Source organism: Mangifera indica, chromosome 12 (assembly GCF_011075055.1).
Source record: "Mangifera indica cultivar Alphonso chromosome 12, CATAS_Mindica_2.1, whole genome shotgun sequence".
NCBI classification, from domain to species: domain Eukaryota; kingdom Viridiplantae; phylum Streptophyta; class Magnoliopsida; order Sapindales; family Anacardiaceae; genus Mangifera; species Mangifera indica.
This window is the reverse complement of record NC_058148.1, coordinates 3,823,864-3,843,486: the sequence shown is the minus strand read 5'-3', so window position 1 is coordinate 3,843,486 and position 19,623 is coordinate 3,823,864. Positions and strand designations below refer to the sequence as shown.

General features: G+C 30.9%; 1 protein-coding gene across 1 annotated transcript; it reads right to left on the bottom strand.

Annotated features, from left to right (window-relative positions):
• Positions 1-12,419: 12,419 nt before the first annotated feature.
• Positions 12,420-13,420, bottom strand: LOC123193495 (NAC domain-containing protein 104). Its single transcript, XM_044606517.1, has 3 exons — positions 13,190-13,420; positions 12,795-13,087; positions 12,420-12,695 (listed from the first exon to the last, which is right to left on the bottom strand). Exons 1-3 carry the CDS (start codon positions 13,359-13,361, stop codon positions 12,561-12,563), a joined length of 600 nt encoding a protein of 199 aa, XP_044462452.1. The 5' UTR covers positions 13,362-13,420; the 3' UTR covers positions 12,420-12,560.
• Between the last annotated feature and the right edge of the window lie 6,203 nt (positions 13,421-19,623).

Genomic DNA, 19,623 nt, shown 5'->3' with positions numbered 1-19,623 from the left:
ATTGATCGTGAAAACCTTATATACACCATAAATGGTCATTCTAGAAACATACGTTATCCTAACATTACAATAAATAATGGCACATGCAATGATGATTGGATTATCATAGTGTTAAACGACCCTACAAAATATGGTGACAATTCTCATGTGTCAAAGTTGTTGCAAACAAATTCATGCAACAGATAGGTGCACATTGTAGTATGTTCACTAAATAGACTCTACTAGAGAATATCCATATGGATAGTTGCTCTAGTATTTATGGAATGAATCTTCTAAACATTATAGGTGCATATGATCCTTTAACTTAAAGTTGTCAAACCATTTTGTATAAGGATCGGTATGGTTTAATGTTATCCAATATGCTATCATAATTATAGTAACTATAAAGGTAGTAATTGTCCATATCATGAGATATATGGAGGTTATGATTGATTGATAAATGATTTATCACTCCTAAACAAAAGAGAAGATATATTATATGAGAACAATGTATGACGTCCATGATTATTTAAATCTTTGGCCACTATAGGATAAAGTTGTGGCCTTATTTGAGTTAATCATTAATGTGTATCAATTCATACTAAGGAATCACTGAAATAGACACATCTCTACGTCTCAGCCTCAAGAGATATTGTTTGATGAAATGATTGAATTGCATGTAACTATCATATTGTAAGAGCTTAAGAGATATTCGTTAACACTTTGTTATTCAGGTGTTCATGATGCTTTGTTAGAGACTAATCTTGGTCTATGTTCAGATTCAATTTGAATCTTGATATTACCAATTCGATAAAAAACTTATAGGTCATACATATAAAAAAGTTGAATTAAACTGAGATATGAGTATTGTTTATTGACAATCCTAGTGTTTAAGGTTGAAGAAAGATAACAAATGAACTAAGTTTGTCATTTTAGTTTGAAAGGATCTAGTTGACCACGCTTTGATCAATTGCACAACCACGCACTTGGTATGATGGTTTCAGTCATGCAAATGCATGCTGTCGGTTGGCACCATGAAGGAAAAACCATGCCAACTGACACACACATGTAATGCTGGTTATGCAAATTCTTTGGTGGAATGTTAATTGTGCATTCTATATGCTAGTTATGCATATGTGTATTGAAGGGAGTCATGCTTGGTTCAAATTCCAACCATGCTTGGATACCTATACATATAAATATAAAATGTGAGTTTGAAATATTGTGAACATAGAACACATAAAACCCTATAATTGTATTAGAGCCATTGTTTAGCATAGTTTTCATGAAAATTATATCTGTAATTAGTTTTGATTAATTTTATATGTTGTTTGCATGTAATTGGATTAATCAAAACTAGACATAAAATTTGTAAAGATGATTTACGATCGTGTTGTTGCACAATTTGTTGAGTATTATATACAACGTAAATTGTGTTAAATTATTAAGTGATGATTCCTAAATTTTTTTTTGAGTTTTGTTGATATATGTAGGTTAATTTAGGTAGAATGCCATTGGCTTTATATTGTTGCATAAAATCTCTTTCAAATCATGTTAATTGTATGATTTGAAGGTTGTCGTCGATGTGAGTATAATTTGCGTGCCCTATTCCCTCACCTTGTCAATATGGCTTGTTGAAAATTGAGAAATTTTTGGTTCTCCTTTGCAATAAGAAACCTGGAAATTTCTATGTTTAGAAATCACCATGCAGGGTTGGCACAAGGCCATGCATGATGCCTCCTAGCACCTGTCCTCGACATAATGGATTTTTTGTTGATATGCATAGTTGGACACCTCTTGTCCCAATTGTGCACTTTTGGTTCTTCTAATCGTGCCATGTGTTATTTTTCTAGCCTTGGATCATTTTGTAATTTTGGTTAATTTCAAAAGCATGGTTGGACACTTTACTTGCATGCCTAACAAAGTTGAAAATAACAGTTCAGTCCTATTTTGCCAAATTAGGACTGAATTGAGATTTTCTTAACATTTAAGATTCAATAATAGTTTTGTAAACTTTTAGAGACCAAAATATAATTTGACACTTGGGATAATAATAATTAAAATTTGATTTTTAATTGATATGCGTATGCATGGATGTATATATGTATGGTGTCTAGTACATAGCCAATGAACCTTGTGGATGTTTACTTTTATTTTATTTCATCTTGCTTTGTAATTCTTAAGTAGGGTCTGCATGCCTTACCTTTATCCGCTTTCATCTTTAGATTACATTGTTTTTTTTTTCTTAGAATCATGTAACTAGGAAACAAAACCATTTAATAATTGAAGACCAGAGACGAAAAGACAAGTGCGAAGACCTAAAGATGAAGATTCATCTATGTTGACCAGTTAAACTCCACTTGGCTCAAGGGCATAACATTAGTTATGACTATGTACTAGCACGTTTTATTTTTATATTGTAGAATCTATGTGTAGGTTTTATTTCGTAAATATCACCTAACAAGGGGCTTAAAATCCAATGAGACTAATTAATAAAACCTTCAATTAAAAAATTAAGTCTAATGTTAAATTGATACCTTCAGATATAATGCCCTAATTAAGTCTCTATTCGTTGGAACCTTACTTGCCAAAGTGAAGGTTACACTTTTACCAAGTGAAAAATTAGAAATTGATTATATTCGGTCCAACTTAACTAACATACTTTGCTTGTTCGACAAGGTGAAAGTGAAATATGTTAAAGGCATGAGTAAGGAATGCATTTGTTGATGCAAAAAGATATGTAGTATCTACCTTACTAATACTAAGAGTCACATTTGAGGTCGTATGATTTGTTGAGTTAAAGTCTGTTTGAGATCTTGGGCTTTTAGTGATTAATTTGAAATTTATCTATTAGATTAATTTGAACTTGTTCATCAAAGCGAATGAGAGAATTAATGCGATGGGATCTTGGTCCACTAAAAAGTTCACCAGAACTTTTGAGTGTAATAATGAGGGTTGTTGGCTTGAGAAAAATAGTGAGAACATTTTAATTAATTAAATCCATAATTAAAATGAATATTAATAATTAAAAAAGATTACTAATTTTTTTTATCTATAAATTGTAGATTACTAAATCATTATATCAAACCCAACGTATTGATCAATTCTTAAAAAATAAAATAAGTTTACTGGAAGCAATTTCACTGGTTGGTACAGAAATCTTCAAGTCATTTTACGTCAGGAGAAGAAGTTGAATATCCTTGAAATGTTGTTGTACTTTAATCCTAGTCCCAATACCACCCAAAAGGAAAATGATACTTTTAATAAGTATCTTGATGATTTTGTGGAAATTCAGTGCTTCATACTGACTTCCATGTCACCTAAACTTCATAAACAACATAAATAAGTGGATAGACAATTCATACTTGTACACCTTTGAGAGTTATATAACACTTGTATAAAGGCTGAACCATATGAGGTGTCAAGTAAGTTGTTTGATTGTAAACTTTCTGAGGGAGGACAAGTTGGCCTTCATGTGGTCAAGATGATTGGTTACATTAAGTGGTTGGTAAGCTTGGGCTTTATCACGGACAATGAGCTTGCCATTGACCTATTACGAAAATCCCTTTGAAAATTGTGGGCTAATTTCATCTAGAATTTTAACCTAAACAAAAAGAAAAAGAACCCTTGAAGGGTTGTTGTATATGCTTAGGAGTACTAAATAAGAAGTATAAAAGGAGCTTCAACTAACGTGCTTGTGGTTGAAGCCCAAACACTAAAAGCTAAGGCCAAAACAAGGACATGGTAAAGGCTAATCCTAAGCCCAAAATGAAAAAACAATTTAATACTACTACTCAGCGTATAAGTGATATGGAGAAGGGAAAGGTTATCTACTTCTATTGTGGCAAGACATGTCATTAGGGTTGGATTCCAGTCGAGCCAAGCTTAAGCTCAGCTCAGTTTACATATAGTTGAGTTCGAGTTCAAACTTGTGAAAGCCAAGCTCAAACTCGATTCGAATTTAGCTAAGCTCATTTTTCGTTATTAAAACAACGTCGTTTTAATATATATTGGTTAAAACGATATCATTTTGTATCAAAATTTTTAATTGAAAAATTTGGCGAGTAGCTCGAGCTCTGCTAGGACTGGCTAGTTTTGGGCTAGTTCGAGCCAAGCTCAAACGGGCTTGGTTCGAGTCCAACTCTACATGTCATTGAAGGAGACATTATAAAGCCTTTTTGGAGAACAAGAAGAAGATGGCAGCTAAAACCTCTACTTCAAGTTTGTTTATCATTGAGATAAACTATTCTTCTTCTTTATCCGAGGTTATAAACAAAGGATGTGGTTTTCATATTTATTCTGATATGCAAGAACTATAATAGAGTAGATTGCTTACCAAAAAAGAGGTTGACCTATGTGTTGGAAATGAAACATGTGTTGCTGCATTAATTGTAGGAATTTATAATCGTAAGTGGCCTACTAGACTAGTTTTAGAATTAAAAAATTGTTATTATGTTCCTTTTGTTTTTAAAGACTTAGTTTCTGTGTTTTTTTTTGGACAAAGAGAGATATTTATTTTTTATTATTAGTGGTAATATAACTATCAGTTTAAATAATATTTTATATGGAATAGCTGAATTGAATAATGATTTATATATTCTAAAAATAGATAATGAAATTCTCAATGTACAAAATAAGAAATGATTAAAATTGAATGCTCTAAATACCACGTATTTATGGTATTGCACGGTAAGCCACATATGATTGAAACGTATATCAATACTTTTTGAACAAAGAGTTTTGCATTCATTTGACTTTTAGTTATATCATGAATGTGAATCATACCTATTCGATAAGATAGCCAAATCACCTTTCATTGGACATCATGAAAAGGCAACTGAACTATTAAGGATCATACATAATGATGTTTGTGGGCCTATGATAGTGCATAACAAATATATGGAAGCTTACTTGGTCACATTTATTGATGACTTCAGTAGATATGACTATGTGTTTTTGAGGAAACATAAGTCTAAATGTTTTGATAAATTCAAAGAATTCAAAAATGAAGTAGAAAAGTAACTTGGGAAACAAATAAAAGTCATCCGAAGTGATTGAGAAGATGAATATCTGAGTACTAAATTCAAAGGATACCTAAAAGAAAATGGGATAGTATGTCAACTCATTCCTATTGGTACACCACAACATAATGGTGTATCAAAGTAAAAAAATATGACCTTGATAGAAATAGTCAAATCTATGATAAGTTTTTCCAATCTACCTATGTTTTTCTAGAGTAATACCCTATAAACTGCTCCTTATACATTGAACCATATCCTAACAAAATATGTTGATAAAACTTCATATAAGTTATGGATTGGGCGAAAGCCTAATCTAAATTACTTAAGAATTTAGGGTTGTGAAGCTTATGTTAAGAAATTGACTTTAAACAAATTGAGCACTAAGTTTGAAAAGTGTATCTTTAAAGGTAACCTAAAGGTTACTAAGGGATATTGTTTTTATCACCCAGAGGAGTAAAAAACCTTTGTTAATCAAATCGGTGTGTTCCTTGAGAAGGAATTTATTATTAAGAGAATCTGTGGAAGAAAGGTAGAACTCAATAAAGTTCCTATAGGATGATGTACCATAACAAATGGTTGATCATGGTGAGAAAGTTCCTTCACCTCAAGTGGAACAACCATAACATATATAAAAGTTACATAGTTCTGCATGAGTACATCACGAGCTAAATATATTTGGTTTTCTCCTAACTCAGCATGGTGATGTATTGGTATGAAGATGCTTTCTCGAGTCAAGATTCTGACAAATGGTTAGATGCTATGAAATCTGAAATAGACTTCATATACTAAAACCAAGTATGGATTTTGGTGAATGCACCTAAAAAAGGTAAAACTTGTAAGGTGCAAATGGGTTTTAAAAAAGAAAATAAGCTTGGAAGGTAACATGCATACCTATAAAGCATGATTGGTTGTCAAATATTTCACTTAAAAGTATGACATTCGCTATGATGAAACTTTTTTGCCAGTTGTCATGTTTAAGTTTGTTAGGATTATGTTTGTTATAACTGTATACTATAACTATGAAATCTTTTAGATAGATGTCAAGACTACTTTCTTGAACATTGACTATGTAAAAGACGTCTATATGCCTTGCTGGACAGGTAGATAAAGTATACAAATTGCAAAAGTCTATTTATAGACTTAAGGAGACTCCGAGGAGTTGAAATATTCATTTTGATGAAATTGTTCGAGAGTTCAGATTCATAAAAAACAAATATGCATTAGGTATGTATAAAAAGGTCAGTGAGAGTGTGATTGTATTTCTAGCATTATATGTTGATGACATCTAGATTATTAGAAATGACATACTAAACTTACAGTCAGTAAAAGCTTAGTTATCCAAATGTTTCTCTTAAAAGACTTAGGAGAGATAACCTACATTTTTTTAGATTAAAATATACCGAGATAAAGAGTGTAAACTACTAGGCCTAAGTCAAAGCATAAACATAGACAAGATATTGACTAGATTCTATATGAAAGAATCTAAGAAAAGATTTTTACTCATGTCCCATGGTTTATATCTTTCAAAGGACATATGTCCAAGTACACAATCTAAGAGAGATAAGATGAAAAAGATCTCATAGGCCTTGGTTATAAGTTCAATCATGTATGTCATGCTATGTACAAAGATTGATGTCTCATACACTTTGAATGTTTATAGTAGATATCAATCTGATCTAGATGAAAAACACTAGATGATTGTTAAGAACATCTTAAAGTATCTAAGAAAGGCTAAAAATGCATTCTTGGTTGATGGAAGGGAATCTAAACTCACTGTTAGAGTTTACAGTGATGTTAGTTTCTAAACTGATTGGATGATTACAAATCTCAATTAGGATTTGTATTTTATTTGAATGGTGTTGTAGTTCACTGGAAAATCTCCAAGCAAAGTATTGTGGTTGATTTTACAACAAATTTTAAATACATTACACTCTCAAGAGTGACAAAAGAGGTTGTATAGATAAAAAAGTTTGTAATTAGACTTGGAGTGGTTTCAAGTATCATCGAGCTGATTAAACTCCATTGCAACAACAATGAGAGATTGCTCAATCAAAGGAGTTGCAGTCTTATCAAAGGTTTAAGCACATACTCAAGCAATATTATCTTATCCATGAAATTATTAAATGAGGTGACATACAAATAGTGAGGATTGATACAGATGACAATTTAGTTGACTCATTAATAAAGCCTTTATCGCAGTAGAAGCATGATAGGCATGTAGTCAAATTTAACATTAGATATATTACCGATTGGTTATAATATAAGTGAGAGATTGTTAAGTTAGGTGTCGTGAGCCAATCATATTTGACATTTGTTGATGTAATTTTATATTAATCATTAATAAAAGGATTTATTATTATTTAATTCATATGTTGTTTATTTATATAATCATACGAATAACATGCATTTAAAATGATAGAACTATGACTAAGGAATTAAACGACTGATCATGGGAACCCTATATATACCATAAGTGGTCATTCTAGAAACTTTCATAATCCCAATATTGTAATGAATAAGGGCAAGAGTAATGATGATGAAATAATCATAGTGTTAAACAACCCTACCAAAAGTAGAGACAGTTCTCATGTATCAAAGCTGTTGTAGATAGTTTAGTGCAACACATAGGTACACATTGTAGATATATTCATCAAACAGACCTAACTAGAGGATATCCATATGGATGGTTGCTCTAGTGTCTATGAAATAAATCTTTTAAACACCATGAGTGCATGTGATCTTTTGACTTGAGGTGGTCAAACTGTGTTGTGTAAAGATTGATATGGTTTGACGTTATCCAATGTTTTGTCATAATTGGGGTAACTATAAAAGTAGTAATCGGTCATGTCATGAGATACATGGAGGCTATAGTTGATTGATAAAAGATTCATCACTCCTAAGCACAAGAGAAGATGTCTCACATAAAAATAGTAAATGACATTAATGATTGTTTGAATATATGGCCACAACGGGATAAGGTTATAACTAATCTATGTTAGTCATTAATATGTGTCAATTCATATTAAAGAATCACTGAGATAGATACATTTCTATATCTCAACTTTGAGAGATATTAGTTGATGAAAAGGTTGAATTGCATGTAACTATGATATTATAAAAACTTAAGAGATATCCACTAACACTTTGTCATTTGGGTAGTCATGATGTTTTGCTAAAGGACAATTTTGATTTGTGTTTGGATTTACCCTAAATTTAGATACTATTGGTTAGATGGAAAACTTATGGGTCACACATACAGATGAGTTGAATCAAACTAAAAAAAGTATATTATTAGTTGACAATCTTGGTGTTCAAAGTTAAGAGAAAGAATACGAATAGACCGAGTTTGCCTAATGGGTTGAAAAGACTTGAGTTTGATTATGCCTTGACCGAGTGCCACTTGTGCACTTGATATGATAATGCTAGCCATGCAAATGCATGATGTTAATCGATACCATGAAATAAAGCTTGTTGGTTGGCACCCTTAAGTGTGCCAACTATGCAAGCAATTAAGCTTGTTGATCGACACATTTAAGTGTGTCAACCGTGCAAGTGAGATATGTCGATTGGATATTTTACATGCCAAACGTGCATGTGTGCTAAAGGTGTCCTGCCTACTTGGAATTCCAATTGTACTTGGACACTTGCACATATAAAATAAAAGACATAAATTTTTTGTAAGACATACTATATACACAAAGGGAAACCCATTCGTTGTTCCTCTATTTTTTTCCTCTGTGAACACTGAGAGTCGAATCAAGAGCCCTTGCAACTTCTTCACCTAGATTTTCTCTAGATATGTTTGTGTTCTACATGGATAACAAGGCGCTACCTCTCAAGGGTTGGATAGCATTCGATCTCAAGCCACATAAATATTTGAAAAAGCTATCAATGTAGGTATAAATCTAAAACACCCTATGAGTGTTTTATGTTTTCATGAATATATGTTTTGAAATGGGTATCTTGGTTAAGGTTTTTTAAACTTGTTTGACTTGAAAAATTGTTAAATTATGTTGTGTTATTGATTATTAATACCTTGGAAACTCTATATGGTATCAAAACCACTATTTAGCATATTTTCATGAAAATATATACCTGTTGTTAGTTTTGATTAATTTTATATATTGATTGCATGTAATAAAATTAATCAAAATTTGTTAAAATTGATAAAGATAATTTTTAATCTTGTTGTTGCATGATTTGGTTAGTATCATATACAACACAAACTATGTTAAATTGTTGAATGATGATTTCTTAATTTTGTTTGAGTTTTGTTGATATTATAGGTTTAACTTTTGGTCGAAAGTCATATGTTTCATATTGTTGCATGAAATTGTCTTCCAATCCTACTGATTCCATGATTTGAGGATTGCCACCAGTGCAGGTACGATTTATGTGTCATATTCTGTCACCCTGGTGATAGGCTTGTCAAAAATTGAAAGATTTTCTGGATTTTTTCACCAAAAAAATCCTAAAAGATTGGTCTAGTCATGACTTTTCATGGTGCCTTGGCACCATGAAAGTGGCATGGTTAGACAAACTTCTGTCCAACCATGTTTGTCTTTTGGTGCCTTGGCACCATAAGATTTGCATGGTTGGACAATTTTTTTGTCCAGCCATGCCTCTTTTTTGGTGTTTTGCTTAGCTAGACCAATTTTTGTCCAATCGTGATTTATTCTTGCTGCTAGCCACCAAGGTTTTTCTAGTCGTGCCCAAATCATGACTCTAGTCATGCAAAATTTCAAAATTTACCATGTGTTCAAAACATTTGTTTGATTATGTGTTCGTAGATTAAATCACGTTGGACACACACACACACACACACACATATATATATACACGCACGCATATACACAAAGGAGTATTTATTAAGAGTCTTGATATTATAATTTGAATTTTGATGATGTATTATATTATATTAACTTTAATAGTCATTTAAATATTTTACATATTAATTATTATATTGATTTTAACCGAGAGATTAATGAAAAATAGTAAAATTATGATTGATATTGTCATATTTTTTTAAAATGTATTATCGATGATGTGTCATATTAAATTTATTTATACACATTCTGTATTTTTCTCATACTTGAATTTTACAACCCCTATTTTAACAAATGTATTTTTTATTATTAGTTATATTATATTTGTGTAATTCTTATACTATATTTTCCCATTCTCGTTTTTACAAAGTGTATTACAATTTAGATTTCTAGGAATTTCCAGTTAGAAAAAGTATGGGATGTTTAGTTGAACCTTGTGAAGTAGTTGTGTAAAACACTAGGAGGCAAGCTATTTGTAGTTATATGTACTTTGCTTGGTTTGGTGATCAACCAAGCAATTAGATAATACAAAACCCCAGATGGGATAGCTTGGAGATATATACTGCTAGAGTATGATTCTCTCCTCTGCTTTGGCTTATTGCATATATATACACATACATACATACATACATATATATACATATATATGCACACATACAAAAAGTGCTTTAAAGGAGGCCATAAGTAAAAAAAGAACTAAATTATATATTTCATATTATTCTCCCTTAGGTGAAAAGAATTTTAATAACTAAACATATTGTTAAAAATCTTACAATAAAAAAATAAACTTCAACCACTAATAATAGGTTTACCTATCATAAATTTTTAAAATACTTCTTTAAAGTTAATTAATTTTTTTATTATGCTCAAACTCAACTTCTATGATTCAAGCGTTTTGGGTTTGACAAAATCAAATTAGCAATTAAGTTTGAGTTAGCTCGACTCAAATCTAACTCTAGAGTTACTAAGTTACAAAAGATGCGGGATTTAACAGATTGTCTCAAAGAAAAGTATGAATGTAAAAATATTTTCTTTTAAAAACTAATAATAACTATATATATTTATTGATTGTAAACACAGAAGGACTAATTTAAAGTTTGAGGCTTGGGCTTTCATAGCTATTTAAGCAGCATGCTATATAAGGCAAATGATTCATCCCTTAAAATAAACTTGTCCACACTCAAGGTTTGATGTAATCCCAAAGTCTCATTCTCTAACTTTAAAAAACTCAAACACTCACCCCTGAGTCAATTTCTATTAAAAATCTTAGTTAAGATTAAAGATAAAATCATCATTTAATAAAAATTTTTATAAAATTAAAGTTTTATCACATTTTTTCTCATGGGTTTAAAAATATATCATTTCCCCTCCCCCATCTAAGGTTTGAAAAATAAACATTTTTTCCCTTGTTATTTTGCCTTGCTACTTCTCCTTTGGTGACCAGAGCCAACCAACCACTATACTGGCACTCCTCCCTCTCCCAGACAATGACAACTGACAGACAAATAGACTAGAAGAAATAGATACATGTGATGCATAGATCAACTGGAAGAAACAGGTCTATGTGATGCACAAATTTGTTTCTTCTTTGAGCCAACGATTCATCAACCCACCTCCAATTAAAAGATGATTCGTCATCATCTAGGAGAGAAAGGAACACTAATATGGTGCTTTGCCAGCTCCAGTCACTAGAGCAAACGCAACAAGACAAAACAACAAACCCTAGGGGGAAATATTTATTTTTCAAAGCTTAGGTGAAGGGAAAAATGATAGATTTTTAAATCTATGGAGAAAAGGTGATAAAACTTTGATTTTATAAAAGTTTTTATTAAATGATAATTTTATCCCTAATCTTAATTGATATTTTTAATAGAAATTGATTTATAAATGGGTGTTTAAGTTTTTTAAAGTTAAAGGATGAGACTTTGGATTACATTAAACCTTGGGTGGGAACAGGTTGTTTGGCCTTTAATATATTTTAAAGTGTGTGAGCACTTGCATCATTCATGACTCCAAGCTGCCCTAAGCAAGCACCCATAAAAAATTATTGTTCCGTAGCAATGTGACACGAGACAACTACCATTACCAAATACCAACAAAACACAAAAAGCTAAAAAGGCTATAAGGAGGAATGCTCAAATGCCCAGCAATCTTACAGTGCATTTTGGGCTCCACCTCATTTCACGTTAAACCCTATAATCTCTGCACGTGAATATCTCCACAAAGAGAAAAGAAAAACATCAACTCTGCCAGTGCATACATTTTCCCTGCTCCCTACATTAGCCATTGACACTGCATGTTACTTTGATTAGATAAAAATTAAATATGAGACATGTTGGACACAATACTATTATACTACGTAATTTGCTTAATATTATGCTATATAGCATGCTAAACCAAGCATACCCATCTTGTTTTAGATTCGTGTAATATAATCTTTGTCACCAAAACTTGAGGTGAAGCTTTGTTGTTATTTGGCCCACTATTATACAGGCAAATATTTGGCAACTCAAGCGGGAAATTACACGTTTCAAATTGTAAAAATAGGAAGAATTTGGTCATAAATATAATGTACGTCCAATGTGCAATGCTATTGAGAATTTCGGTACTGCAGTATATTCCTCTATTTAGCTGTTTCATTGGAAGATACATCATATCACTTAAAGGAATAATGCGATTGTACATTTAGATAAACCCTTCATTCTTAGACCAATAAGATCTCAATTGATTGGATCTAATTAGGCAAACTTATTTCATCAAGATCATCTAACGATAAGAACACTTCATCCAAGCATGAGAGTTCTGCTCCATCATCACCGTCATCACAATTCCTTTCATAAACTCGACAGATGACCCACTTACTGAAATCCTGAAAAATAGTCAGACAAAACCATTTATATTATCACTAAACTTAAGACTTAACTTATACATGCATAAATTAATTTTTATATCTAACGTAGGACTTAACTGCTTTTAAATTTCCTCTTCTTTTAGTAGACGACCTACTATTACTACTACTAGTAGCACAGGAAGCAGCAGAATCTGAGAGGCTGTATTCCTGCAATATCCAGTTAGTTTTAACACCAGATGGAGGTTCCCCAAGATGGAATACAAAATATTTCTTGATTCCAATTTTCCTCTTTTCTCTTGTAATTACTGCTTCTTCAATGCCTGTTGGCTTCCAATACCCATTGCTTGTGATCCGATTTTGAGTCTTTCGACTATAGAAATACCATTGGTTTCCCTCTGCTAAAGCCTTTCCTGCGTGCTCACGTAATTAATTTAATTGCATATAATTAGAAAAATCAACAAATTAAGAATGAATATCTATATGTAGATATATATATATATATATACACACACCATTAAGTTGCCATGGATCATAAGGATAGAGATCAAGATCAGGAATGACATCAGGATGGCATGGTAAGAGAGATGCCCTACGTTGAAGGAAATGGACAAGAAGCTCTTCATCAGTTGGATAAAAACGAAACCCAGGCGGTAGATTAACATTAACATTAATGTTATCTCCCATGTTTCAACAAAAATAAAAGGAAGGAAGAATAGTGATATGGAAGAGTTGGGATGTGATATATTTATAGTGTTACGAAAGTGGAGAGAGAATGAGTGTTACGTGAAAAAGAAGGTGGATTTAATTACATTAATTAATATAAACCCATATATATTGGTAGAGTTTGCTCTGGTTTAAATAAAATAATTTTCTCATCCACTTAAACACATGGTAGCGGAAAAAGATATCATTAATGTCAATTAATTAAAAAAAAAAAATCAATATTTAGTGTGTTTATTGTTATCTTAAATGATTTGATATGTTTTCTACTTTCCTCGTCATGAAACCATTACAAGGAAATTGTCATTTTTATAGGCTTTAAATAGAATTAGTGCCCACAACTCAAATCAATTCCTAGGGGGGTTTAGAATTAGAATAGATACTTCCAAGAAACGCCATCTGTTTTTATTTTGTTTTTATTAAATAGAATTAAATTAATTTTTTTTTTTTTATATATATATATGTGAATCATCATCACACTTCATGCTTATATCATGCAGCCGTTATTATCCACGTGGCAACATGAATATGGGTTTGGTCCTGGACCATAAACAACTTGATGGCCCACCTATAGAGTGAAATGTGCCTATACACCACTAATAATAATAATTATCATAATTATAATCATAATATTAAAATCCATAAATATGAAAATGCATCTCCCCAGAAAACAAACGTAATCAGTAGTAAAAACCCAATATTGTATTCTTTTTCTTTTGGAGACCGACCCAATTCAGCTGATTTTCCATTGAACCCCACAATTCAATATATATTAACTATTAGAATATTAAAATATTAAAATTGAAATAAAGCGACAAAGCTACATTACCGCTTTGCTTATGAATTTTCCAAGAAAATTTGATGATTTTATTGCTTATCTATTGGTTTTCATCTTCCTTTGTATTTTACTGTTCCAATTGCACGTGATACACTCATTTCAGATAGTGAGTCCAAATGAGTTGACTTGATGAGCCAATCCAAGAAATCCATAGTGAATGAGAACTCTTGGATTACAAGTTTCTTGTGGCTTTCTTAATTAAGAAAATAAACAAATTATTAATAATAGTGAGGCCGAAAGAGTAATTCCAAACCAAGGTTTGATGAAAGGATAATTTTCATCTTCTAGGTTTTAGAAAAGTCAAATTTCCATCTTTGTTATTTGTTTTCATTAATAAATTTCATTCAATGAAACAATTCGAGGGTCATTTAATATATATATATTTTGTTTTTTTTCATATTTATTTTTTTTTCTCTTTTCCTCTTTATTATTTTTATTTTTAATTTTCTATTTATTTTTTATTTTTTATTTTCCAAAGTTTGAAGATAAATTTTAATTTTTGAAAATGTTAAGAGTGTTAATAAAATTTTTAGAGGGTTTTTAAAAAGGGAAATTATAATAAAATGCCAAAATTAAGGGGGTTTAAGCGAAATTATCCAAAACAACCAGGTTAAAGAAAAATGCCTAATATTTGTGAAATGACCAAACTGCCCTATATATAAACAAGGCAAATTTTCATATTTTCCACTGTAAAACTGCCACGGTCACTATGCAAATCCAAAGAAAAAATCATGCTCTCTCCACTGTCCCACTGTCAAGCAAATTTTCAACGATTTGCTTGCTTTCTGACAACCGAAAATGGTCAAGAAGGTTAGTATATCTTCCGTAACCTTGTTTGAATCAAGTTATTGTTCATATTATCGAAATTTAAGTGAGATTTTGCAGTTTGAAACTTTAGGGTTTCGATTTTAAAAAATGTTTAAAATGTTTTAATTCTTGGCTATTTTCATTGAATTTGTTGACGGATTTTGTGTTATAGCTTATCTAGATTTGATTTGTGCTGAAATTTGAGGTCGAAATGACAAATTTTTGGTAGAAAATGCGTCTGAAGCAATCGACAGTCCGACAATGGGAACAGTGGATCCCACGGTCATGACGAATACTCCTACTATCAAGAGACATTAACAGTGGGTTAGGGGGTTAAGTGGTTTTTTTTAAAACATTAGGGAGCTAGTCATCATAGATTAGTCCACTGCAGACGTTTCTGAAATTTGCCATGTGATAGTGGGCTGCTGCCGTGAATACTGTGGGTTAGGGGGAAAATTAACTTTTTTGAATCTGCAGAGGCGGTAATAGATTCGAAAATTACTGAAGAGGCAAGAGATAAATATTGGACCTGTTTGTAATAGAAATTTTTGCAGGGGGTAAATTGATATTTTTCACATCTAGGGTTTCTCAACATGTAGTTTTCGAATTTTATATTCGTTTTTCTATTTTAGGGTTTTTCAATATGTAGTTTTTGAATTTGAAATTCAGTTTTTTGATTTTTGTGCCTTTCAGACACATTTTACGATGTAATGACCTAATTTGACTTAATATTTCGATTTTTTCGTTTATAGGATATATCGACTCGTATTTTTGAGTTTCAGTTTCGTTTTTCTGAATTTCACCGTTTTATGATATATCGATTCATATTTTTCAGATTTCTGAACAATTTTTTTAATTAATGATATTCTTATGTATTTTAATTGATAGAGTTTGAATTTTAATTCCGTTTTTTCAATTGTTCACATTTTAGGGTATATCAACGTATAGAATTCGAATTTCACCATTTTAGGATATATCAACTCGTATTTTTCAGATTTTAGAACGAATCAATACGTAAGAATGTCACTAATCTAAAAATCGTTCGAAAATATGAAAAATACGAATCGATATATCCTATAAACGAAAAAACTGAAATATTGAGTTAAAATTACGTCATTACATCGTAAAATATGCCAAAAAACACAAAAATCGTAAAAACAAATCTTAATTTCGAAAACTACATATTGAAAAATCCTAAAACAGAAAAAACAGGTATAAAATTTGAAAATTACACTTCGAGAAACCCTAGGTATGAAAAATATCAATTTACCCCCTGAAAAAATTTCTACTACAAACATATCCAATATTTATCCCTTGCCCCTTCAGTAATTTTCTAATCTATTAGCGCCCCTGCAATTTCAAAAAAGTAACTTTTCCCCCCAACTCAATATTTATTTTCCATGAATAGTTTTTTTCAAGTCGAATTTAGTGAGTGAAGGGGTTTATATATATAAGGGAAAGGGTAATTTTGATATTTTAGAACAAGCTATGGGCATTTTTGTTTAGGAATAGGGAATTTGGGCATTTTTGCTTTAAAATAGTGAATTTGGGTATTTTTGCTCAATGGAGGGGTATTTTGGCCATTTTTCATAATTTCGCTTTTAAAAATTCAAAAAAAGTTTAGAGGCATTTTTAAAAATTTTAAAATTTCATTATTATCGTTTAGTAGTTAAAATATGATAGTTACATCTCAAAGAAATTATATTTTAAAGTTAATTAATTTTTTTGAGTCTAAATAATAAAATTTTAAACTAATAAATATATATTGGTAATTTGATATTTCTTTTAAGTGTTAATGATAGTTTTATAATTTTAATAAAAAGATAAAAGAGTCATTTTAAAAAATGACAAAAATAGATAATAAATGAGAATTTGGTTTCTCAAAACTTAAAAAATAGAAATTTATCATATCATCGAATTGTGGAAGAAATAGTCAATTTGTCTAATAGTAATAATAATAATTAAGATGATAGGTGCAAATTTATATTTTTTAAAATCAAAATTTGTCAAGTTTACACCAACTAATTTGGAATTTACATAGGCTTTTAATAGAGATATTTAAAAGACTAATTTATTTGTTTTTTAATTTTATCCAACTTTTAGAAATATCTCAAAGTCAAGCGAGATTTGTGAATTAGTAACTCATTATCGTAACTATTATTCATTATTAAAAAAAAAAGGAGAATTTGATCACAAATTTCACAATGCCGAATGTTTTTCATGAATATTTGTAAATTTAGAGAATTAAATTATGCTAATCTTGTAACACAAGTAGGTAATTTTGGGGCTAAAATAGTCATTTTAAATATTTCTAGTTGACCTATATTGACTATGGACCTGATTAAGTTAAAATTCAATATGAAAATTAATTTTTAGTCCATGAAAGTTTGTGCATAGCCCTTGACATCAATAGGTTGGATAAAAGCCACGAATGCAATTCTAAACAAAAGAAACGAATGTTCTCCTGCAAGAGGAATAACCGTTTGTGCCATTATGGAAAATTGTATTTAAAAGTGGCATGTTTTCGTGATTTTGAGGATATTTTCCCAAACACACAAAAGTAGAAACCCTAGGGGAAAGGGGCAATAGAGAGAAGACATTTAACTTTGCTAATTTCTATTGTAGGTGATGATCTCCGATAGAGTTTTTCAGGCAAAAATCATAGAGAGAGAAAAGGGATTGGTAGCCTTTGGTATTTATTAATTGTGTGCAAGAGGTAAGTAGGAACACTAACCTTGATTTATGTATTTTTGTTTGGTTAAGGTTTTGAGGTGTGATGTGCATGGATGGTTCAGTTTCTTACTTCTTGATTTAGGATGTCAGATTATACTTGTTAAATTGAATGTGTGTGTGTGTGCATATATATATAACGTTGTGTAGCATATTTAGGTATTTTTGATTGATTGACTATTATGGATATTAAACATATTGATTGAGGGGAATGATTGTAATATGTTGATCATGTTATCTATTACATGAATGAGTTATTGATAGAGAATTGCATGATTTAGAGTATTTGATATATGTGCATGGATGGTTCAATTTCTTGCTTCTTAATTTAGGATGTCGAATTATACCTGTTAAATTGAATGTGTGTGTGTATATTGACTAACCCTTTAATGCAACGTTGTGTAGCATATTTAGGTATTTTTAATTGATTATTATGGATATTAAGCATACTAATTGACAGAGAATGATTGTAGTATGTTGATCATGCCATGTATTACATGAATGAGTTTTTGATGAAGAAATGCATGATTTAGAATTGTTGATCTATGTACAAATTATATGCACATGTATAATGTGTTATAGTGTGACCTTAAGTGTTAGAATGATGTTGGAATGCTTGTATGTTTGTTTAGAGAGGGTTAGATGTTGTACAACTTTAAAACAATATATTTTAGGCTTACTAGACGTCATAAACGTCCATTATTCGAGGACGGATGAAAATTTTGTGCTTGGAAATATATTCTTTCGTGTTTTGAATGTTTGTTCATGACTTGTAATTTTTTTCCAAACAAGGTAGGACGAACGTGCATGCGTGCTACTCGTCATTCTTCTTCGTAAAAAAAAAATGTCAAGCATGCATGTTCATTGCTTATGAACGAACGTGCTCAGTGTAGGATGACAAGAGAACCCTTAGAGTGTAACATCCTTTTTCAAGAACAGACCCCTAGCAGTAATTGTTATTATTTATATATATTTAGGTATTTTCATAATAATAATAGAATGCAATTGGTTGCTCATGAAGTATCCTCACAAAATATTTAATAGAAATCAAGTGTGCCAAAATGTCCCAAGATAACTTCAGTAATTGTAGATAAAATAACAATCCTAAAATGTATAAATTACATAAAGTAAATTATTATCATAATAATGAGTGAAATAGAAATAAAATAATTTTAGCCAAAGTGCGGCATCAATGTGTTAACCCATTCACCTCCCCATCTGCCCCGTTGTTTTTCTTGTCTGCAATACCCAAATAAATATATGAGTTGCAAAACTTAGTAGACTTTTATAATAAATTTGAGGTTCCCGGTGGGCATTTTTGACGGAGTCTCACCGTCACGCATGTCCCTGACGCATTTAATTGGACACTCGTCTGAGGTGCCTATTACGTCATTATGTTAGAGGGCATTAATCTCAGATACCTCTTACCTCTTATTCTTCAATTTCGAACATCCATCCCAGATGTTACTAACATCATAACCATGTATCTAGTAAAATTCTAATTTCTCATTAATTTAAACCAAGACGTCTTATCAATCGGTTCGATATCCTCGAGGTTGGGATGTCTCGTCCACTGGTTTCCAATTATGACTTGTATTGTTTATACCTTAAATGTGATTATATTAATTCATACAATTTATTGATTAAAAAAATACAAAAAACATTCACGTAATTATTATTTAAGACAATAAGTTAATTTATGTATATAATCACCCAAAATCTCCTAAGAACACACTTTATTCACTTAGCAAACCCAAGAATCCATAATTGATGACTAAGATTTTGTTCTAAAAGAGGTAGGTGCATTATAACATGTGTGGATGCATGCACCATATCCTAGCTCCCAAAAGC